General features: G+C 56.0%; 9 protein-coding genes and 1 non-coding gene across 10 annotated transcripts in view; 4 read left to right on the top strand and 6 right to left on the bottom strand.

Annotated features, from left to right (window-relative positions):
• Positions 1–1914, top strand: part of SODALDRAFT_85934 (hypothetical protein) — a 2204-nt gene extending 290 nt beyond the window's left edge. Inside the window, exon 2 of the mRNA XM_028615749.1 lies at positions 674–1914. Within this exon, the coding sequence (XP_028462385.1) occupies positions 674–1757 (1084 nt within the window). The 3' untranslated portion in view covers positions 1758–1914. The remainder of the gene's footprint in view (positions 1–673) is intronic.
• Positions 1915–4299: 2385 nt separating this feature from the next.
• SODALDRAFT_337949 (UV-damage endonuclease) lies at positions 4300–6512 on the top strand (the record flags this gene model as incomplete). Its single annotated transcript, XM_028612736.1, has 3 exons — positions 4300–4920; positions 5136–6288; positions 6340–6512. 3 exons carry the CDS (start codon positions 4300–4302, stop codon positions 6510–6512), a joined length of 1947 nt encoding a protein of 648 aa, XP_028462384.1.
• A 220-nt stretch (positions 6513–6732) lies between these two features.
• SODALDRAFT_364343 (hypothetical protein) lies at positions 6733–7177 on the bottom strand (the record flags this gene model as incomplete). The annotated part of the gene is made up of 3 exons (XM_028614635.1): positions 6733–6869; positions 6895–7020; positions 7165–7177. The coding sequence occupies 3 exons, from the start codon at positions 7175–7177 to the stop codon at positions 6733–6735; spliced, it is 276 nt and encodes a 91-aa protein (XP_028462383.1).
• A 1238-nt stretch (positions 7178–8415) lies between these two features.
• SODALDRAFT_382371 (hypothetical protein) lies at positions 8416–9235 on the top strand. The gene is made up of 2 exons (XM_028615226.1): positions 8416–9091; positions 9164–9235. The coding sequence occupies exon 1, from the start codon at positions 8431–8433 to the stop codon at positions 9013–9015; it is 585 nt and encodes a 194-aa protein (XP_028462382.1). The 5' UTR covers positions 8416–8430; the 3' UTR covers positions 9016–9091; positions 9164–9235.
• SODALDRAFT_85864 (hypothetical protein) lies at positions 8988–9953 on the bottom strand. The gene is made up of 2 exons (XM_028615747.1): positions 9829–9953; positions 8988–9759 (listed from the first exon to the last, which is right to left on the bottom strand). The coding sequence occupies exon 2, from the start codon at positions 9742–9744 to the stop codon at positions 9193–9195; it is 552 nt and encodes a 183-aa protein (XP_028462381.1). The 5' UTR covers positions 9745–9759; positions 9829–9953; the 3' UTR covers positions 8988–9192.
• Positions 9908–10518, bottom strand: SODALDRAFT_85869 (hypothetical protein). The gene is made up of 2 exons (XM_028615748.1): positions 10094–10518; positions 9908–10039 (listed from the first exon to the last, which is right to left on the bottom strand). Exon 1 carries the CDS (start codon positions 10386–10388, stop codon positions 10095–10097), a length of 294 nt encoding a protein of 97 aa, XP_028462380.1. The 5' UTR covers positions 10389–10518; the 3' UTR covers positions 9908–10039; position 10094.
• Positions 10519–10648: 130 nt separating this feature from the next.
• Positions 10649–11735, bottom strand: SODALDRAFT_286274 (histone-fold-containing protein; the record flags this gene model as incomplete). The annotated part of the gene is made up of 2 exons (XM_028608522.1): positions 10649–11032; positions 11112–11735. 2 exons carry the CDS (start codon positions 11733–11735, stop codon positions 10649–10651), a joined length of 1008 nt encoding a protein of 335 aa, XP_028462379.1.
• A 657-nt stretch (positions 11736–12392) lies between these two features.
• On the top strand, positions 12393–13629 carry SODALDRAFT_337947 (GTP cyclohydrolase I; the record flags this gene model as incomplete). Its single annotated transcript, XM_028612735.1, has 3 exons — positions 12393–12828; positions 12914–13218; positions 13324–13629. The coding sequence occupies 3 exons, from the start codon at positions 12393–12395 to the stop codon at positions 13627–13629; spliced, it is 1047 nt and encodes a 348-aa protein (XP_028462378.1).
• A 703-nt stretch (positions 13630–14332) lies between these two features.
• Positions 14333–14424, bottom strand: SODALDRAFT_t220. Its single transcript has one exon. It is a non-coding gene; the product is annotated as a tRNA-Tyr (tRNA).
• Positions 14425–14700: 276 nt separating this feature from the next.
• Positions 14701–21272, bottom strand: SODALDRAFT_329676 (hypothetical protein). Its single transcript, XM_028611009.1, has 2 exons — positions 20764–21272; positions 14701–20597 (listed from the first exon to the last, which is right to left on the bottom strand). The coding sequence occupies exons 1-2, from the start codon at positions 20816–20818 to the stop codon at positions 15013–15015; spliced, it is 5640 nt and encodes a 1879-aa protein (XP_028462377.1). The 5' UTR covers positions 20819–21272; the 3' UTR covers positions 14701–15012.
• Between the last annotated feature and the right edge of the window lie 1108 nt (positions 21273–22380).

Genomic DNA, 22380 nt, shown 5'->3' with positions numbered 1-22380 from the left:
TTTTTCTTCTTTTTTTTTTCTTTATTTCTTTCCCTCCCTCCTCTCGCGCTCTCCCTCCCCCACCCGGTGAAGTTGTTCAGGGCCGAACACTTGTCGAATCGCGGCTCGGCTTGGCGCCTGTTTCGCCGGGTTGGCGTTCATGCCTATTGATCTAGGGGCGTCGTCCCCGTCTTTAGAATCCAGTAACTACTCCGTATTTCAGAAAGAAAAGGCCGCTCGGGCGTCGGGGACGGAGCCGTGGAGTGGTTTTAATCCAGTGCCCCCATCGTGGCCCCATTAGCTCGCAGTGCGAGCCTTGACATCTACTGTATTGTCTGCATTGGACATACTACTTGAGGTTCAATTGTCTCTGGCGCATCAGTTCCAAAAACAAGGTCTGTCCCAGTCGACTATACAAAATGGGACAGTAGTCAGACAAGCGCATGGGCTTTGGGGCGCGAATTGAGTTTGAAGACTGGATAAAGGAGAATCTCCTTTTATGTGGCGGCAGGCAAGGGAATGGAAAAGAGGATAGCGCTTTGGTCAAGGTGGGGACAGCAAGAAATGGAAGGCGCCAGAGTCCGCCCCCATGGGTCGTCGAGGCGAGAGCACGTGTTCAATCGCGAGGAAACGATTAGACAGGACAAGATCGTTTTTCGGTTTCTGACCGTGGGCTAACGTTTAGCGATAACAGTGCTGTTTGCCTCAACCCACTTTTCCCAACGGAAAGGGACGGCGTCGCCTGTGGAAATGCTCTAGAAGGCCCCGGCGCATCGCCGCCCCTGGGGAGTTCAGAATCACAGGTGGCAGCAGGGTGTAAGCGATTGAGGAGTCAAGTCGCAAGTCCAAGTCCAACCAGCCAAACCTATCTACGTAGGCAGCATGCGACGAGAGACGAGGAGAAGGGCATACGAGTGCCGTCGCCCGAAAGCGACGAAGCCACCTGCACCAAACAAACCGCACAAGCCGCACAAGCCGCACAAGCCGCACCCCAATCGCCTGACTCGCCTATCTCCGAGGCCAAGACCACTGTCATGGGCTCAACACTGACGGCACATGACGTATTGGAGTCGGTCGTGGGAAAAAACAATGATGATTCCAATGCTCGCCCGTCGCCTGAGGCTCGGCCTCAGTTGCCCCGACAGACTTGGCTCTCCGAGAAGCTCGGATCTGCCGAAGACGCAGCTTGTGAACTCCAGGTCCCGCCGCGTTGTCATACTACGGCGAGTAGGCCCCGTCAAGCCGGTGGAGTAGTAGATGGCGAAGAAGGAAATGGCACCCGATATAGCGGACATGGACATGTTGCCGACGACTCGAGTCCTGCTCCCATCCCGCATGCGGATCCGCGTCCTGTCCTATACGAGGCTGAAGATACAAAGCAGGACAAGAAAGTCCCTTCAGATCACCATCGCAGCGACGCGGTGGTCCATCGAGACAGTGCCGGCAGCGGAGCAGACCCGGCTCCCCGCTCTTCATCTTCTTCGTCGTCGTCCTCGTCTTCTTCTGACTTGGTGAGCTTCGCAGCCAGCGTAGACCTCGACCCCGTCGCGGACCTGGCCAGCGAAGTCTTGATTCTCTGCGACTGCAGCCACGCGTTCCACACGCAGTGCCTGGCTACCTGGTTCCACATGGGCCACTTTAGCTGTCCCATCTGCCGCGCGCTGTTCTGGAACCGAGCGCTGCAGTTCGAGCTGGGTTTTGTAAGCGATACAACCAGCCGCCGGGTACGATATGATGAGGTGCTGGCCAGGTTGTTATCGGGTAATTGGCGAGCATGACATGATTACCTAGCTGTTACATATTATGGCATGATCCCAAGCAGGAAACGATTTTTTTTTCTTTCAAAAATCACCCGAACAGAATGGCCAAGGGCCAGCCCCGAGGAAGACAGGGCACATCGTCATAATATCTTGAGAGAGACTGGAAAGGACCAGAGCGGCTTTCCATCATTTATGGCCGTCGAATACGCGTCCTCTTTCGCATTTGAAACGCACATACGGCGTTGGGTTTATTGTTTCTGCTGGCGCGTCACTAGTTTAGGAAATACGTTTGGGGAATAGGAGGCAAAGGAGAGGATACCCATATCTATCTATGTATCTATCTTTTTGTCTTTTACGGTATGCTTGGCCCCTTTTTCCTTCTTTTTTTTTTCCCTCGCAGATTCCCATCTCTAGCCTCAACATCGTGGAATGCGACTCCTAAGATTACCATGTCGCTATATCCGGTGGTTAGCTGTGCCGGTCTAATAGTGTTAGGGTATAACGATTGCATTCTTAAATGGTCGTCGACAACATTCGATGGGCTTGGGCAGTAATGATCGAGGAACGAATAAGATGCATCGCCTGACCGAGGTATTTGTTGGGATCTTTAAGGTATTCAGGGTCTTTATTATCCTTCATGCATTGATTGGTTACCGGTGATGATGGAGCTGACTCCGCTATCAACAGGACAGGGTCGACAGGGTTCCCTCGTCAGCTCAGACTTCCTCCGTGGTTGACCATGATGACCATCCATTCATCAACCACAATCATCGACCATGGCCATGTCCGTCCTGCGTTCGGAGAGAGTATGTTGTTATTACTTCGTTGATTCGTAGACTGATTAAGGTAGAAGGATGCATAAGGTAAAGGCAAGTATCATGTTAGGCACAGCGTATCGGAGGGACGTCTTGTGTTGTACTCAGCAGGTACTTATGACAGATGCACATTTCAGTGTATGCCCAGAGAGCGTCGGGGGGGTGGTTGTGGCCATGCCCTTGCGGGCTTACGTTGTACGCCGAACGAACGTCGATCGTCAACGCCCGAAATCACGATTTCCCCTGACGATCGGCGATTTGGAAGACCTCGAATTTAGCATGCCGGTCTTGTGCAAGTGGAAATAGGACGGCGAAAAGTTCCGTCGCCCCGGTTTTCCCGTCTCTTGGATTGACGTTGTTAGGCGAAAATATACGCATAAAGTAGCTTCGTCGTGTATTTCGCGGGCAGAGGACATGGCGTATTACTGAACAAAAGGCTCGTCGCTATCACTGACGTGGCAAGTTTAAGCAGAAGATGGGGCCTTCGTACTGTGTGATGTGGCTCCTACCTGTTGGAGATTTTGGCCCGGTCGCTCTTGCCATTTCTGTTCTGCCTCCATTCTCCTTTTAGAGGGCTGCACGCAGGACGCTGGAAGGAATAACCCTATGTCTACCTACTGGGAATCTCCTGAGGTATATCGGTAAGTACTCCGTATGTACAGATACCCATTGGCTAAGGTAGGTAGAGGTCAAGGTAAGGTAGGTTGGTAGTTACCAGGGTATATCGAGTCCTTGCGTTGGAATGTGGAATGCGCCTTAGCCTTACACCATACATACGGGCTTCCACCCATTCGGTTCTCCTCTTTGGTCTCCCTTTTCCCTCTCTCTTTCCCTTTTGCCATCGACTCACGCATATGCCTCATAAAATCGGTCCCTGTAGAAGCCGACATTTATTTCACGCTACAATCAGCGTAGGAGCTACAGCTCCGCCATGTACCAATAAACCTAGCACGTTCCAATAATCCATGACCAGCACTCGACCCGAACGGTGTTCCAAGCTCTTTATCCTCCCCCATATTTGTTTCTTATTCTCCTTTCTCATCCATCTTCTTACCATTTATTTGCTGAAGAATTCCGTGTTTGTGGAACCCGACTCGTCGAAAGCTCAATCAAACTACAGGGAATCCGATTTACCCCGTTGTGTTTACAGATATCTCAGGTCGACGTCAAACTTATCTTTGGAGACCAGACATTGTTCTCGCATTTTGCCGCAAAAGTTTCGTTCCTCAGCGACCGTCTCTGGAGAGGGAAAAAGATCAAAGGGAAGAGGGCAAAAAGCAAAAGGAAAGAAGAAAAGCAGGGAAGGGGAAGAAAAAAAAACCCCCGGAAAAAGAACAGAAGAAAAAGAAAAGAAGAAAAAGAAAGGCGGTCGCCTGTCTACCAGGCTTTCCAATCTGGCACGGGCTAAGATTCATCGCAATCTTCACTTGAGAGTGCTTCTCTTACTTGCATTGCCTACCACTCAAGCCGCTTCTTACTTGTGTGGTAGCGCGGGTCGCTCCCGTTGCTTCGGGAGCTTTTCGTCCGTCACGACCAATCAAGGCCTTCAATATCACACAGCAGACACCGGACGGGGATCGTCGCCCTCGAGGCTGTGGCCACGGTTATTAGCCGCTTTCCCCTTACCTGCCACGACCATATTATCAGTGTCGTCATATTCCATCAAAACCATCAATCCCTTCCGTCATATCGCTACCAACAACACCGCCCGAGTGACGCAACGCCTCCCGTCGAGGCACTTCACCATGGCCTCCAAGAGGAAGTTGTCTGCGTCTTCCCCCTACAACCAGTCCCACCCCCAGCCGCCGCAAGACACTGCTCCTTTTTCCTCCCCCGAACAGCCTCGCAGGTCGACGCGCCATCGACGTGCCATCCTTATGAAAGACATATTACAGCCCGAGATCACCTCCCATCCTCGTCCGTCGCCGGGTGAAATTCAGCGTGATGTCTGGGGGTCCCCGGAGGCCGTCGATTCGGCCATGAAGGAGCTGCGGGATATGGAGGAGCGCTTCCAGTCCGCCGTCAGGCGAGAACGTCTCGCCGTCGAAGGGTCCCGCCTCGTGGGCGGCCCCCGCGACGCCGAGCCGGAACCCTTCCGGCGCCGCCCGGCCACCCGATCCCGAACCGGCGGCTTCACCCTCCCCAGGGACGTGGAGGATGGCTTTCCGAAGCCGGCCCTTCCCGAAGAGCTCGAGACGGCCCCGCTCAAATTCGAGGACGCAGAAGATTGCGCCAACGAGATGAACATCGACGCCGACGCCCAGGACGACGAAGTCCCCTGGGACCCTACAGCCTATGCCATGAGCAGGCCACCTGCCGTCCATAGCGATTACCTGCCCCTCCCATGGAAGGGCAGACTTGGTTACGTTGGTAGACACTTTCTTCTTCTTCTTCTTTTCAACCCCTGGACTGAACGTGCCCTGCGTTTTCTCCTGAGCCGAACACAGTCACGAGTCACTTCCTTTTCCCCTTTACCCCTGTTGACCTTCGTTTCCATGCCTTTGTTCTTTCTAAGGAGCGACGATACTCGTCCTCCATCGAGTGTTTGCGCAACAGACTAAAACTGACACAACGCCCATAGGCCTGTCTCAACACCTATCTTCGCACCGCCAACCCTCCGGTGTTTTCCTCTCGGACCTGCAGGATAGCCTCCATTCTGCAACACAGGCATCCGCTGGTGGACCCATCCCAGCCTGAGCATCCCGTCAAGAACCGCCCTGACGAGACCAAACCGCCAGACGACAACCTTGCCAAGAGGTACCTCGAAAGGCTAGGGCTGGCCAACGCGAGGGACGCCATCAAGATGATCCGCTGGAATGATAGATTCGGCATCAAGTTCATGCGCCTCAGCTCAGAGATGTTCCCATTCGCTAGCCATGAGGAGTACGGGTACCCCCTCGCCCCTTTCGCCTCCGAGGCCCTCAGGGAAGTGGGCGCCGTGGCGGCCGAATTGGATCATCGTCTGACCATGCACCCTGGCCAGTTCACGCAACTCGGATCGCCACGGCCCGAGGTGATCCAAGCCGCCATTCGTGACCTCAACTACCAAGACGAGCTGCTCACGCTTCTTCGTCTTCCCGAGCAGCAGGATCGCGACGCCGTCATGGTCATACACATGGGAGGAACCTACGGGGACAAGGCCGAGGCGTTGAACCGGTTTCGGCAGAACTATTCCAACCTCTCCCCGTCAGTGAAGCGGCGGTTGGTACTGGAGAACGACGATGTGGGATGGACGGTCCACGATTTGCTGCCGGTGTGCGAGGAGCTCAACATACCGCTCGTGCTCGATTTCCATCACCACAACATCCTGTTTGACGCGAACGAGATGCGCGAGGGCACCCTGGACATCATGAAGCTGTTCCCGCGCATCCGCGCCACGTGGACGCGCAAGGGGATCAGACAGAAGATGCACTACAGCGAGCCGTGCGCCGGCGCGGTGACGCCGCGGGAGAGGAGGAAGCACTCGGCCAGGGTCAAGACGCTGCCTCCGTGCCCGAACGACATGGACCTCATGATCGAAAGCAAGGACAAGGAGCAGGCAGTTTTCGAGCTGATGCGCGCATTCCGACTGCCCGGGCATGGTCTCATCGCCGATATGGTGCCGTATCACCGGGAGGACGAGGTCAGGAACCCGCCGGGGGGCAGGGGGAAAGGGAAGAAAAAGGCGGCAAGGAAACCGGGGAAGAGGAAGCGAGACGATGACGAGGACGACGAGGGAGAGGAGGAGAGAGAAGGTGAAAAGCGTGGGGTGGAGGTCGGGAGTGGAAATGTGGAGACGGGGACAGGCGAGGCGGAGAAGCAGGCGCGTGAAGCCCAGGAGGTGCCGCCTGAGGACTTTGGCATGGGGGGCCCATTGGGCAGGGTGTACAGGCCGGAGGGGATGGAGTCCTGGCTGAAGCCGAAGAAGGGACTCAAGCGGAGCAAGGACACGAAGATTGTGCACAATGACGTAGTCTGAGGGGGGGAGAACGGGCGTCATGTTGGTAACGAGCTCGGGGCTTCTGTTTCCCGCGTCATAACAAGCATACAATAAGAAGGGTCGCACGATGTACTTCTGTGGATATCACGCACATGGTGGCCGAGATGACGAGCTGTATCCGTTATTTGACCAACGCCGGTTTCGGAGTGTCCGTACGTCGTAAACCCGCATTTTACATTGAACGACAGGGACGACAAGACTACTTACAGTACGAGGAGAGACTGTTGCCCGAGATCTGGCCAAAGCAAGCCATACCGATGATACAAATTAGACGGCGATGGGCGGAGTGCGTATGCCACAGCTCATGGTAGTCCCACAGATGATGATCCACGTCGCCTTCGCCGTGGTACTTAGCAAGGACCTGGGGCCTGGGCGGCGCGGTCGTGCTTGTCATTAGCTATGAGCCAGCGCGGGGACTCGGGGATAAGAAAGGCGCCCAGAGCAACGATGCCCGAGGTGACCATCTGCAACCAGACGGGCAGCGTTGCTATTCGAGCAATCAAATCAATTTGAGGGTATAAAATTGACTGACTGACACTTTGGGCGCCGTGTAGTTGATTGATTGTCAATTAATTGATTGAATTGATATACCTACCCCTGTCAGTAGCTGCCGAAAAGTGAGGCTATTCACAGATCATGGACATACCTATTAGCTTATAAGTTCATAACGGCTTATGCCCCCCCCCAACCCCACCCTCCCCTACCTTCTAGAGGCAGGGCGACGTGCTCTAAATATCGTGACGTAGAAGAGGGCGTGGAAGAGGGCGTTAATGATTAGTCCCCTGGTTCTAGGGACTCCTAACTGCCGGTAGCTAATTACCTAAGTTATTTCCTACAGCGACCGCCAACGCTTAGTTAGCGGAGTCGGCGGGGAGTAGTGACATTTCCCCGCTGCCCCGCTTCTCCACTTTCCCACCTCCCCCACTTCCCTACAGTGACACCGCCTTGGACGATGTCTTCCTTGTTCCTTCTTTCTCCCAACGCCAGAGAATCCAGACAACCATCACCACCCTCCCCATACACCATCAGTCTCACCCTCACACCGTCCTCCGGTTCCCAGCTTCGCTTGCGTTTCGATGGAGTTGACAGCGCCTACCATGTCTGGGTCAACCGCGCTCTTGTCGCCTACGCCGAGGGCTCCAGGAACGCCTCCGAGTTGGACGTGACCCCCTCCTTTATCACTCGCGACCGGTGTCAGAAACGCTGGAGTTTCCCAACGGATGTCTAGCAAAAAAACCTAATTGACGGGCGGCGCTCCCTAGAAACTTACACGGAGGCGTAATATTCAAGAAACAACGCCAACGAAAACTGCGCTTTGCTACTTTAGACCAAATCTCCAACTGGTTCATCAACGCCTGGCTCGAATGAACTATTCGTCCAGGTCTACCAGTGGTCGAGCGCCACGTACATCGAGGACCAGGACCAGTGGTGGCTTTCCGGCTCGTACATGGCCAGATAGTCCCCAACAGGCAAAGCTCACCACCTACCTCTTTTACTGTAGGCATCTTCCATGATGACAGGAGATACGCGTGAACGCGCACGACACCAAGGTCGACCTCGACATTCCCGTCTCGAACCCCAACAAGTTGACCGCTGAAACTCCCTACCTCTACTGCGTTGATATGAGCCTCGGCTCTCACGCCGTGCGTCAGAACATTGGCTTCCGAAAGGTTGAAATCAACTCTGGCCTGCTCACCGTCAACGGCGCGCCCATCCGTATCTACGGCGTCAACCGCCACGAGCACCACCCGCGTTTTGGCCGAGCCGTGGCCCCTCGACTACATCAAGCGCGACCTGCTCATCATGAAGGCGCACAATATCCACTCGTTGCGCTGCTCCCACTACCCCCCCGCACCCTGCCCTCTTTGACCTCTGCGACGAGCTCGGCCTCTGGGTCATGGACGAGGCAGACCTCGAGACCCACGGCTTCTACGACGCCATCGCCCGGCACTTGGACATTCCCGAAGAATGGGACTATGACGAACGCAAGAGGCGGACCTTCCCGCCCGCCGCCGAATCCACCTCTGATAACCCCGAGTGGCGGGGAGCCTACGTCGATCGCATGGTGCGGCTCGTCCAGCGGGATAAGAACCATGCCAGCATCATTATCTGGTCCCTGGGCAACGAGGCCTTTTACGGCCGCAACCATAAAGCGATGTATGAGTACGGCAAGTCGGTCGATCCCGGTCGCCCTATTCACTACGAGGCCGACGCCGACGCCGAGGCCGTGGCTTGGACGACTACATTGACGCCTTTAAAGCCCATCGCCGTCTGCAGGGAGGATATATCTGGGAGTGGGCCAACCACGGGCTCTACAAGGAAGATCCCGACGGCAAAGCCTACGACGCATACGGGGGTGGGGGGATTTTGGCGACCATCCGCACGACGGTACCTTCGTCATGGACGGCCTGCTGCGCTGCACAGCACTCATGAGCCTACCCCGGGCCTCGTCGAGCTCAAGAAAGCGTACCAACCTCTGTAGCTCTCTGTCGAGGGCGGCAAGCTTATCATCAAGAAATATGCTTCGCACACAAATGTCCTTGGAGACGTCTTGTGTTGTGCGTGTTCCTCCTCCCGGGTCTTCACTACCCTGAGCCTAGATCCCTCTAATTCAAAATCACCATCCTCAGGTTACCAGTTTTTCCAACCTTTACTGCGATCAACACACCTTTCCCACCGCATACGCCTTCTCGACCTCGCTCAAAGGACCAGAAACAGCAGTAGCTATCGCCTCCGCATGCCACCTCATCTCCTGAGGCCACCGGTCAATGAGCTCCCCTATCAACCCCCGGGCCTCGTACTTAACCATATCCATGCGGCCACGAACCTCATCACACATGTCCCGCTTTTCGAACTCGGCCCTCTTCCCCAAAAGGCATACGGTCAAGGCGGTACAGTTGTTCCGCAGCACCTCGATCTTGTCTCCCAGTTGCGACACGTCTTGGCGGGAGAGGCCGCCTCTCGCCTCGCCTCGGACCATCTCGGTCCCGTGCTGCAGTTCGTGGATCAGGGCTTCCGAGTATTGGCGGATGTGGTACTGCTCTGCGCTGCTGTCGTGTCGGAAGATGGCGGTGAAGTGGCTGAGCGTGTCTAGGCGCGAGTTGAGCCGGTAGAGTACGCGGGATACGACGTCCACGGCTCGTTTCGCTTCGGGTTCGGGCGGGGGCGCCGCGAGGGTGACGCTGTGCAGCATGGTTGTGGCCACGATCATGTGAAGGAAGAGGTGCTGAAGCTGGCGCATGTTGGCTTAGTATACCACATACGTAGCCAGGGTATTGGGTAAATTAGGGTTCACTTGTAGGGTTTACTGGCCTAGTCGGTATGGCAATCTCGACGACCCCTGAAAGGTGGCCAGAGGGGCTCTTATAGATTCCTTCGGACCATGTTTTGGCAATCAGGGATCTAAGAGGGGAACGCATCCCTCTTTACCTCTGGACGAACGTGGCAACTACCAGTACACCCAGGGGGGCTCCTCCAGCCAGGGAAGCTTGGATGACATTGCCCGACTAGTGAGACGTCAAGACGGGAAGTCTAGGGCTGCTGTTTGCTCACCGTGTCACCTCAGTCACGCCTTGTCAGCATCAATATTGCAAACAATATTGAGCATTCTCGGCAGCCCAGCAGCCCAGCAGACCACCGTACTACCTGGATGGTCAGGCCATGACAGCTTAAGCGAGAGGGACGGACCACGTGTAAAGATTGTCCGAGTTTGGTCGCTTTGGCACTCCTGCGCCAAGCTCTGGCCATAGCCACGTTGATGTCGATGCTAAGACTCATCGCGGCAGACGACGGCGTAGTACAAGGCTGATCCAGGGCGAGTTGAAGAGGGATCAAATACCATATGCTCCATGCCATCCTTGTCCGACTGACTGGAACGCCCCAACGAATGAATAGAAGGGTATTATATTCGTACAATTAATCCGTGCCACGCTTCCTTTCGTATGTGGTTGTGCGAGCATCGTGAAGTGGTCGAAGCAAAGGAGCCAGCTCCCTGGTATTCTCAAAATCTCCGAACTCTCCCTCCCCCTTTCTCTCCGAACAGTTCGCAGGATCCGAGGAATCTGGGAAGGAGGAGTTGTCCCTGAGAAAACGAGCCCCCCCCCCCCTCTCCTCTTTCACCTGAAGATCCGCCGACCGCCAGTCCGCACAGGGAAGCGCTCCGCCCCATCATGCTGCTGCTCGTGCCATAGGCCCTGAGTACCGACAAACCCGCCCTCGGCAGCGGCCTTGTACCTCCGCCACGCCTCGCGCAGGTGATCGGGCCGGAGAGGCCCGCGCTTGTCCTGCTCGCCCAGCCGGTTGAGGTCCCCCTTGACGTCCTTGTCCGTCTCCTGCGGCGGGAACGGCTCGTCCGATTGCTTCTCGGCCGTGGTGTGCATCCACTCGTACTGTATCTCGACGGCCTTTTCGATGATGTCGCCGACGAAGAATTTGGCTACCGACTTCATGGCGAGAGTTACTGTTGGAGGGACGGATTGGGAGACAGTGGCGTTGACGACCTAGAAGAAAAGAAACGGCGTTAGAGCAAAGCTTTGAAGACTAAGAGGGGCAATAGAGAATGGAGGTATCGTATCGTACCCGCTTGACGACAGACTCGGTGAGCTTGCCAGCGCGCCAAAGCTCGTAGCGATCCATCTGGTCCGGATCGAGCGCCTCGACCAACATGGCCCGCATGCGGATCTCTTCCTGTTTTTGTTCTTGCGTCCTGGCATCCCCGCCGACCAGGCCCATCTGGGGATCGTTGTCGTCGTCATCGTCGACGCCGCCGCCGTCCTCGCCGTTCTGTCCGTCCGCCGCCGTGCCCGCGCCGCTGACCGTGGTCCCCGCCCGCCCGCTGGCCACGGACGGCGTCCCCGCGCGGCTGCCCCCGTTGGCGGCGGCGTGGTTCTTAGGCTTCCGACCGCGCTTCTTCTTTTGAGGCCCGGCGGCCGCGCTGACCTGGCTGCCGCTCACGTGGCTTGTGGTGTCGACGGAGGGTGATCGTGCAAGCGGCGACCGAGCTTCCGGGGGGAACGAGGTTTGGCGGAGTGGGTGGGCGGATGTGGCTGAGGCGACGGAGAGAGTCGAGGCCTTACGTCGCTTGATGGAGGGTTGTGGGCCGCCCTCGGAAGGACGCTTCTTACTACCCATGGGAAGCTGTGACTGCGAAGAATATGATGGTGAGAGGGCACTTGACGATTGAGCGTATGGAGGAGAAGCCATGGTGGGAATTGAGGCGGATAATAAGAGTCTACAACGATGTATCTAGACGGTTTCTGGTCGTTGGTACTAAAAGCAAAAAAGATAGAACCGCAAAGAGTTGGATGAAGGGAGGGAGGGAGCCAGGAAGTCGGGAAGGCACGAGTTTTGGGAGATGGCGTTTCTGTTGTTGAAGTTGAAGTCGTGAAGAGCGAGCGAGAGACGTGAATCCCTGGACCGTTTGGCGATTGCCCGTGTTGGTACGTACCTCTGTACTGATACATTTAGTAGGTATAGGTACGTACTCCGTACTTAGGTATGCTTCTGAAAAAGGCCAATCAGGTCACGTGATACAAGTGATCATAAAGCTGTAGCCGACCTTGCTTCACGTCAAAACGTGGGACCACTTACACTAAGATAAGATAAGCGTTGAGAAGTCGGATATGATATCGCCCCCTCGCTCCGCTTATAACCGACCACTATTTTCTTTCTTTTTTTGGTTATTAAGTACGGACAGCTCCGACTCGGACCTGGACTGGAGTTCCGAATTAGGATCAAAACCCCTCAAGTACCAAGCAGATCAATGCCACCCGACCTTCATCTTTCTCTCTCATCTTGTGTTTTCCCCTTCTCTTTTCTAGCACTCTTTTTTTCCTGATCACCTATATCGCCTCACTCAGAATGGGTGGTTCAGAAGTCCGAGCGTCCGAAAAGCGCAGCAAGCGCAATCGCAATGGCGGCCAGAGCCACCTCAATGGCTCCTCCAACATTTCCAGTGACGCCGACAGCGTGAGTACGGCGAGTCAATCGAGCAAGAAGGGTTCCAGGAAGAGGAAGCACCGCGAGGAGTCCAGTCGCAGTCGCACCACCGTCAACGGAACCAAAGTGAACGTATCGGCCGCACTCTCAACCAGGCGCCCGAGCTTGACCCAGCCGGCTCGGGACCCGCGTGATTTCACCACCAAGCCTACCAAACGACCGCGCGTCGATGCTGATGCCGGTGCTGATGCTCATGGCCATGCCGATGCCGATGCCGATGCCGATACCGACGCCAACAATGGCAAGCTGACACGGTCCCTCAGTCCCTACATTGACTTTGACGGTCTTAGTCGCCCAAGTACGTGGGCCCCCGTCTCCCCGTCTTTCTCTCTTTGCTTCCCCCGGCCCCCCTCCCCCCCCAGTCTAACAAGACACTTGCGCAGGCCGCGGAACTCGCGAGCGCCTAGAGGAGACGGACGAACAAAAGGCAGAGCGCCAGAAAAAGATCGAAGGTGCCGTACGCACCATCCTCGAATGCGTGGGCGAAGACGTCGAGCGCCCGGGCATCCTAGACACCCCCCGACGCTACGCGGAAGCCATGCTCTTCTTCACCGAGGGATACCAGCAGAACGTCCGCGACGTCGTCAACGGCGCCATTTTCGAGGAAGGCCACTCGGAGATGGTCATTGTCAAAGGCATCGACATCTTTTCACTATGCGAGCATCATCTCGTGCCGTTCACGGGCAAGGTAAACCATCATCCCCCCCGTCCTCCGTTAGTATCAGGAAAGGAGGACTACAAGAAAAGAAATAAAAAAACCACCCCCTTTACTAACGAAAGGAAATCAAAACAGATGCACATCGCCTACATCCCCAAAAACCAAGTCATCGGCATCTCCAAACTCCCCCGGATAGCCGAAATGTTCAGCCGCCGCTTCCAAATCCAGGAACGCCTCACCAAAGAGGTCGCCAACGCCATCATGGAGATCCTCAAGCCCCAGGGCGTCGCCGTCGTCATGGAGTCGAGCCACCTCTGCATGGTCATGCGCGGCGTCCAGAAAACCACCGCCACCACCATCACCAGCTGCGTCCTCGGCTGTTTCGAGCGCAAGTCCAAGACCCGGAACGAGTTTCTCAGTCTTGTCGGGCTCAAGAATTGATTGAGCCGCTCACTCAGCCTTGCAACTCCGGTCCCCTTTTTTTCTCTTTCTTTACTCCGGTCTTTTTTTCCGCCGGTGAAGGAGCGCAATACACTAGAGCCGTACAATGCGGGGATGCGACTTATTTGTCAGACGTCCCCTTGGCGGCAAATACAGTAACACGACGCAACACGGGCAGTCAGTAACACGACACAACACAGTCACACAGCGTAACACAGCACACGCATGCCGAATGCTGTCGCACGAATTGGGTCCTTTTTCTTTATTCTCATTGTCGCATTTCCCCAATGGCGTTTACAGTCAGAGCGTAGTACCCTCATTTTCAACATTTGGGTCGGGTCGGGGTTTATTTGGGGCGGCTTTCTCTGTATTTCGGTGTTGCTTCTTTTTTTCTGGGTTGGTAGCCAATCTCTACAGTAGAGGGAACTGGAAGAGCTCAACGCTCACATGGGACGGACTGTTGGCATGGGCACGAGACGAGACGAGTCTGCTTTAGATCTTTTCGTTTTAAAACAATTCTGTCTAGAGACCGAATTAATCTTGGGCAATAGACTCGGACATTGTGACGATGTTTACAGAGTACAAAGAGATACAAGTGAATCATTGGAAGCAGAGTCGAGTGGCAAAGAAGAAGGAAATCAAGAGAAGAAAGAAAAGAGAAGAAAAAAGAACAGAGGAACAAAAGAACGAAAAAAAAAAAAAGTCTCCGAACCCAGAATCGAACTAGGGACCTTCGCATGGATGCATAGGGCACAATTACAGTGCGACGTGATAAACCAACTACACCATTCGGAGGACTTGATTGACTCCGGCTTCGCTATCATTTCCTATACGCCACGCTGAGTCATAGTCCCAGCGCCACAAATGCCCCTCCATCCACACTCCGGTTTCGCTTCCAGCACATGATACAGCAAACGAACAAACGGCAAAGTGATGGGCGGGTTACGTAACCCGCCCTAGAGCGGGGTTACTGTATTTAGCTTTCTACCCTCTGCTAGAGGGGCGGGAGATTCTTCCTTATAATAAACAACATCCATACGACGCGTATATCGTTGTTTTCAAAAGCAGGAGGCCGAGATACACAAGAATGAGCAGTACATTTTATGTCTATCATTCCCTCCCGTAGATCAAGTAATATACGAATGCTTCCAGGGTATGTAACGAAACAAAAGTAAGCTCAAAGTGGTATATCCTCCATCAACAATATCAGAAACCCGAAATACAGAATATCCTTCAGACGCGTCCTCAAAACCAATGCCCAACACTCAAGAACATGCCTAAAGCAAGAAAAAAAAAATATCATGGCCCTCAAGATCCCCAGAGTCCATGTTCCCCTTACATGTACAAACAAGGACCTTGTACAAAGAAAAAGACGCGTTGAATTCAGCCGAGCTCGTTCTGTCGCAGAAAGGCCGTGGCCGGACCATCACCTCCCTGCTCAGCAGCTTGAAAGAAGTGGACGGCGATACACATCAGCGACGGGTCGTTCCACACAGTGGCACCTTCCTCCGCGCCCGCTTCCTGCATCGAACCCTGTAGACCGACACTCGCGCTCGTCCGACTCCGGTCGCCGGAATAAAACCTGTGTCCCCTCGACTGCCCCGAGCCCCGGCCGTACTTGTCCATGACGGCCTGCTTGAACACCTCGCGTGGCTTGGAAAGCGGGAGCGTCGTGCGCTCGAGGAGCTCAGGGTCCATCAAGTAAAAGAGCGCGAGCTCCCGCTGAGCTGCCGTATCTCCCTCCTTGGCTAGGATCGTCCACATCCTGCCCGCATCCGCCAGAGTGTACGTAGATGTGACCGGCGCGGGAGAGCTCGGCGGAGCGGGGGCGTCGGCGTCCTGCGGTTGAATGTCTTTGGCGCCTTTACTGGTTCTGAACGCTTTCTGTACCTCGTCCGCCACGTCCAGCATCGTCTGGCACACTTCTGACTTGAGAGCCAGCGCCGCTAATCCCGTGTCCCAGAAGGCCTTCCCCTTTTCCGTCTTGTCGAGGATGGTGGGGTTGACGAACGCCGCGATAAATTGCAGGTCTCGGAACAGCGTCTTGGGCCGGATGGTCTTGTCTCGCAAGAGTGATCGCAACACCTCGGTAACGACCTCTTTATTGGCAAGTGTGGCGGACGCGACCCCCGAGCGAGAGGCATCGGCTACTCCGTAACGTGCCTGGTGTGCGCCCGCCGCCGCAAGAGGAAGTGCGGGAGACTGCTGCAGGGCGTGTGAGCGACGCTCTTTGACGTTATCGATGTCATCCCCGAGCGGGCCGGGGCGCCCGGGACCTGTTGTTGTTACCCTATCCGAATCGGCCGAACTCATGTCCGACCGCTTCCATCCCAGTCGTGCACGCTTCGTTCCACTTGCGAGGGACGCCACGATCAGTTGCTCAAGCTCGAATAGAGCGTTCATCTTCGCGTAAGGATTGGGGTGAATGCTGAACATGCGCAGGAGTCGTTGATACGCCTGTTTGTAGGGAAATTCGCCGTCCGTGTCCTTATCCTTCGCGACACGACCGCGCCCGCGGTTCGAACTTGCCGTGTCGCTGATCACCGAACCATCGCGCCCGTGACTGCTGCCGACATCCGTAACGTCCGAGTTCCTGTCCGCCTCGCCTGCGTTGCGTAGGTTCCCGAAGCTCTTCTTTTTCTCGATGACTCGGAGCTTCCCGCTGGCCTTCGGCGGCCTGCTCTTCACAGACGCGGATGACATTTCTTTGGCTTCCTTCGCCTCCTTCGCCTCCTTCGCTTCCCTGGCCTCCTTGGCTCGACGATCTAGGGCATCGCGCCGCTCGATACACTCCTGCCCAAGCGTCTCGAACCACGCATCCGTTTCCGAACCCGCGGCGAACACGAAATGGCCCAAGTCGGATAGGAGAAGACTGGTTAATGTCTGTCTCAACTCGCTAAAGAAGCGCGTCTTGTCTTCTGACAGTCGCTGTTGGTAGACTGCCGTCTCATTGGACGACGCTGATGTGGCAGGTCGACCCGTCGTCGACTGGCTGGACAATGACGGGACATGATGGGGTTGATAGGGAAGATTGAGCAACGAGGACAGGTTGGTCACGCTCGTAGTCGGTGAGTGCCCCCTGGATGCTGCCGAGCTGGGAGCGATGGCGGATTGGAATGGCGACCAAAATGTCGAGCTCGAATCTATCGTGTGCACTGGGGACGAAACACCGAAATAGTCCTGGCCATCGATAATGTCGGACAGGGCGGCAATCCCCCTGGGGTATCGGTAGCTGCCGGAATCAAACGACTGTTGGCTCAGGTTGTGCGCGGAAAGCGCGCGGAGGCCCGAGGACCGGCCGAACGAACCGAGCTTCCGCTCCGGCTCGCTCACCACGCTCGCACCGTCGTCCCCTCCTGGCCCATGAGGCCAGACCTGATCCTTCTCCCGCCCGGCCTTGGTGCCTTCGAGAGCTTTGCGGTCCCTGAGGTACAGCTCACTGGACCAGAGAACCGGGCCGTCCGTGATCGATTCTCCGATGAGCTTGGAGATGCACGTGTCAATCTCACAACAGAACCGATGGATCCTCTCCTCGCCGCGACAAAAGTTGGCGATGTCCGCCTGCTGTAGCCACCGCGAGGTCTTGTCGGCCTGGTCGTCCTTGAGCTTGTTGGGTCCGCCCTGGTCCTCCGAGGCGGACAAGAGGTCCATCATTTGGGTCTCGGTGCGATGGATGTAGTTGGAAGCTTGCCCCTGACCCCGTGCGGAAGACGGGGTCCTGTTGTTGCGCTGATAAGCGCCCCATCGACGTGGCCTCCCCATCGTCTTCAGCGCAGCACAGATGCTGCGGCTGTGCTCGTACGGCCCCGACGTCCGCACATCGGAGACGAACCACATCTTGTCCCGCAGCGAGCGCAGTCGCTTCGTCATCGCCTCGATGAGGCCCTCGTGTCTCTCCTGGCTTTGCTTCAGCCACACGAGCCACGCGTCATACTGCTCGATAGCCGAAGCGCACCGACGAATGGAGTCGCGTGGACCCCGAGAGAAAATGTCCAGGAGAACAGCAAAGCCGTCGCGGCGCAATGAAGGTGACGTCAGGGCTTTCAGTCGCTGCAGGGTCTTCCAATACATATGGGACGACACAAAGTCCGATCGAGCCTGGGATTGGGACGATGCCGCCGCGAGCATCGTGATGAGGACCGAGGACGAGTCGGCGGAGTCGTTATTGTTATTGCTCGGCTTGCCTTCCATCGTCGCCGAGTTGGAACCATGTCGGCCTGGGGAACCAACTCGGCGGGACTCCGTATCCTGGCCGACGGCATCGCGCCTGCGGTAGGGGTTTTTACTCGCCATGTGAGTTTTCTCCGTCGTGATCACCTTGTTCTTCGAGCGATACCGCTTGATCCCCATGGCCCGGTTGCTGAACTGGGCCCGAGACCCCTCGGGCTCGATGCTTTGGGGGATTTCAAAGTCCTCGACCAACCGCAGGATAGCGTCGCGTAGCTGATGATATCCCTTGTCCAATTCGGGTCTCCCTTCGACATCCTCTTCGTCGGTATCTGTAGTGGATGAGTTCTCGTCGTCCTCGGCCTCGTCCTCGGGGTCGTAGGCCATCTGCGGGGACAGGCCGTTGCCGTCGGCAGAGATGAAGAGGACGGTCCAGCGTTCGGCGCAGGGATGGCAGGAGCCTTGCATGACATCCATTCCCAGGGTCGCACTCAACTCCCGCAGGGCAAAACGCAAGCGGTAGCCGTCGTCCTCGTAGTTGTTGAACCGTTGGTGGCCCGGTAGGTCCAAGGTAGGGGGCGAATAGCGGGAGGGCGACCCCGCCCGCTGATCGTCCAGCGCAGTTTCGCGGGAGGTGGTGGCGTCGCTCAGGAAAGAAGAAGCGCTGGTGCTCAGGACCGATGCCGTCTCGTAGTTGCTGCGCGAAGCCGCCATGGATATGGGCTGCGAGAGGCCCGACATGCCCGAGACGGAGGGCGCAACGGATCGCATGCTGCTAGATTGGGCGGACATGGGCCTCCTTTCAGGGAACAGCGCGTTGACCAAGGTAACCAAATCGGCAGGACTGATCACCAGGTAGGGATGGACCTCGACGGTTTCCCTCAGCGAGGTGATGGACCGGGCGGGCAGGAGTTTCGCTGCATGCTTCTGGAATTTCCCGCCACGAAACCTGTTCAGGATGTTCTCCACGTGGGCCTGGATCCGAGGAGAGATGGCGGAGATGCCCTTCTTGTAGCAGGTCATGTTCACGACAAGTTCCTGGGCCTTGAGGGCTACCTTCTTGAGGATGGTCTGGCGGCCGTACTCGGAAACGTGATATCCCGCCATCATGCCATAGCTCTCGGGATGAATCATGACGTGGAGAAGAAACGAGGAAAAGAGCCACTTCCACACGAACCAATTCCTGGTGCTGTCGACGAGCTTCGGGTCGATCCGATTCAGGATGGCGTTGCCCAGTTCGACCAGGCCCTCAGGCACACCGGTCGCATCCTCATCATCGATGATGTCAAACAATTCATGGACGGCCCGGTCATAGAATCTATCGGCGGCCTCGCTGTCCCTAGCGGTCCAGTCGGAAAGGTTGAAACGGGTCCCGTGCTGGTCCTCGGCACGGTCCAGGAGGAAAGCGCCGTCTTCGAGGATCTTCATAAGGAACCATTCCATTTTGGTTATACCGGCCCAATCACGCATGACAGTCCAGACATTGAGGACGTAGATCAGCATGTGCTCACTGTGTACCTTGTTCGCCTTGGATTCGGTGATGAGGCGGGCCAAGGCGGTAGCCCAAACGTCGGTGCGCCTCCTATCCTCGGCGCTGTCAGGGCCGGCCGAGTTGGCGAAGCAAGTGTGGATCAAGGCAGAAAGGGGATCGTGGCGCTGGAAGGACAACAAGCGCTCAATGGCGGCATTCTGCTGGGTCGTCCCATGACGGCCCGAGGCGCTACCGGTGGGTTGTGTCCGGGCTCCGGTGGCAGATCGACCAAGACCATGACCATGCACAGAGGGAAGGACGGACTCGATGGGCTCCAGGACGTGGTGAAAGGTAGTCAGGGCATTCAGTTCAGAGGTAGTCAGGGAGCAGAGACGGGTTGCCAAGTAGTCCGGGTTGGTGCGAATCTGGGTCAGGAAGCCCAGGAAGGTCTCCCGGGCCGAAGCAGAAACGTCGTTGAGAAACGGGGCAATGGCGACGGACGACACTACAGAGTCGGGGCCAACGTCGGAAGCGTCGGGAGGCGGCGGAGGCGGTACAGGGCAGTTGATGGAGTCCAGTTCGGGTTCCAAGAGAGCATAACGCCGGAGCTCGTCACAGCTCTTGCGGACATCGTGGATGGCATTGTATAGAGGGGCGAAGACGGCCTTGTTGTCCTTGCGGAAGCAGTCGGCCAGGTTTCTCCGGGCGATCTCACCGCAGCGAGTCAAGCGGGCGGAGAGGGCGGTGGAAATAAGGCACCGCTGGAGACGGATCCGGGTACTGGCGCGCTTGCGCTCTTGGTATTTGGACAGCCTAACCAGGTGAGCCAGCTCCTCCAGGGTCGTGCCTTCATTCTCCTGGGTCTGAAATGAGTTGGAGTAGAGAGACAAATCGGGAATAAGCGACGCAGCAAGCGAGACGGGGCCTGCATCTATATCTATGGGGGGGGAGGGCGGCGAAGGCGTCGAGGAATGTATGGCGCGGTCCATGTCCGCGGGGGCAGTCGGGGAAGGTTGGGAGTCCTGGGCTACCAAGAGTTTCCTGGTCGCATTCGAGTCGGCACTGGCACTGGGGTGGGTTCGAGGAGTGTGAGCATGGACATTAGCATCAGCATGAGCATGCCTGGAGGTATCTTCGCTCCGACGGGGAGGAAGGGAACCAATAGTCCGAGATGTCCGGGTGGGACTGCGCGACCGAGGACGATGGACGGGTCGAGGGATGTCGACACGTTCGACACGTTCGACACGGGCGTCGACGTTGGGGGGAGGAGGGGTCGGTGGCGTCGAAGGAGGCTTTACGGTTGAGGGGGCGACATCATCTGAACAAACGGCTATGGCACATAGTAGATCATGTACTGATTAGCAGAAGTCTGACCACGCGGACGAGTAAAAAGGTTGAGGGGCCCCAGGCTTAGGATGGTCAGATGGATGTGAGAGTCGAGGACTCGGGGGTCAGGTATGATTGTTGAAGTAGATATGTGATGTTTCGAGACATACGAGCAGAAGAATGAATGCGAACGGGCGAAGAGAGCGAACGTTGCATGGAGATCATAGTGCATCCATGGACGTGTCGGTAGGATCGAAAAAAGCCGGCACAGGGCACAGCACCGGGGTGAGCTCGGTGGGAGAATTCGAAGCTGCTAAGGGGGCTGCGCCAACTCTAAGCGTCCCCGTCGACAACTCCCTCCGGCGCAACGGCGATCGGGTTGTTGCGCATGCGGTCGAGGACGAGAATCCCCGGCCAGTGACGGATATGATTCGGAGAGAGGGGGAGGGGGAGGAGGAGGAGGAGAGAGGGAGGAGAGAGGAGGAGGGAGGGAGGAGAGAGGCCGAGGAGAGGTTTGGAAAGGAGAAATGTCACGAGGATATGGAAATATGAATGTGCATGCAAGACATTTGAAACGAAGTAGTACGAAGAGGTTCGGGTATCAAGAGGAGTTTAAGAAAATAGGATAGTGGGACAAGGAGGAAGAGACGAGATGGGATGAGGTTGGTGGAACAGGGAGGTAGTGGAGGGGGTGGGAGTGGGAGGTTCCCTTATGGTTGATGAGTAAGAGTAAGAGCAAGAGCAAGAGCAAGAACAGAAGAAAGGCGGGACGAGGATGGAGCTCCCTGCCTTATTTCCCTACGGGGTACCTATGGAGTACCTTAGTCTATCAAGTAATTCGCTGGCTTCTACCTTACATGACTCCTACCACGACAACACTGTGACTTCCTAAGGTAGTCTGTGCCTGTGCGTCCCCGCCGCGGCCAGGGACACAGTGGACTCGCTTGGTTGGAGCCACCAGGGCCTGCAGGGCCACGCGCACCATAATATAAGCTGCACCGGTGGCAGGTACCACCCACTGGATACCTGGAACCACTGGAAGGTCGGACCTGGAAGGAACAGTGAAGCATTAGATCCGATGTCCACGTCCAGCCACTTGGGCAAGTGCTCCATAATGTACCTACACTGCTTCACCCTAAGGTACCCGGCATTTCGTACATACCTTAACAGAGTACCTAAGGTAAGGAAAGTGCGTAGGAAAGTACGACTGACCGACTGTATATTTTTCCTCGGATCGCCCACCTTCGTACGATGTACCCAGGCGGTAGGTACCTACATTGTATGTCTGAAGGACTAAGGCGGGGTCACTGATGGAAGGGCACCACTAAGCCCGTTTTGGGCATCACGAAGTCACTGTATTTGTAGATCCCTGCGTAACTCCCGTGCAGCCTTCCGCTCTCTCTCGCCACTGCATTGCCAACCTCTCCAAGGTACACTAAGATGGACAGCCACTTCAGGCCTCTTCAATCTCTCTTATCTTTTATTAACCACCTTAATCATAACCGTACACCGAAGGAAAACTTCACGAAGTGGAAGCAACCTTAACCAAACAAACAACACATATTCATCACGTCGGACGGCATGCATCTGAACCTCATCCTAAGACGTGGCGTGTTGCTTCTGTCCTGTGAAGTGTAGTTCACGGTCAGGCAGGTCAATTACAACCCCCCCATGGATATCGAAACAGGATGAAACGAATAAAAAGGGGGATGAAAGGAAATTCAAAGTTGCAAAACGAAGCACTCTGACGGAATAGTACCTCGTACACGTTAGATGTTCTGTTTCCG

The sequence above is a fragment of the Sodiomyces alkalinus genome, assembly GCF_003711515.1.
Source record: "Sodiomyces alkalinus F11 unplaced genomic scaffold SODALscaffold_18, whole genome shotgun sequence".
Classification (NCBI taxonomy): Eukaryota; Fungi; Ascomycota; class Sordariomycetes; order Glomerellales; family Plectosphaerellaceae; genus Sodiomyces; species Sodiomyces alkalinus.
Note: the sequence above shows the minus strand (reverse complement) of the source record. Positions and strands in the feature narration are given on the sequence as shown.

Bases quoted from the DNA above. Each gene is read 5' to 3' on its own strand.
- SODALDRAFT_85864 (XM_028615747.1), bottom strand. From the start codon at position 9,744: ATGATCGTGGCCACAACCATGCTGCACAGCGTCACCCTCGCGGCGCCC.
- SODALDRAFT_85869 (XM_028615748.1), bottom strand. From the start codon at position 10,388: ATGGCATGGAGCATATGGTATTTGATCCCTCTTCAACTCGCCCTGGAT.
- SODALDRAFT_382371 (XM_028615226.1), top strand. From the start codon at position 8,431: ATGGACGAGGCAGACCTCGAGACCCACGGCTTCTACGACGCCATCGCC.
- SODALDRAFT_329676 (XM_028611009.1), bottom strand. From the start codon at position 20,818: ATGATCTCCATGCAACGTTCGCTCTCTTCGCCCGTTCGCATTCATTCT. The intron at 20,598-20,763 runs GTATGTCTCGAA...TATGTGCCATAG, and splicing joins TCGCATTCATTCTTCTGCTC to CCGTTTGTTCAGATGATGTC.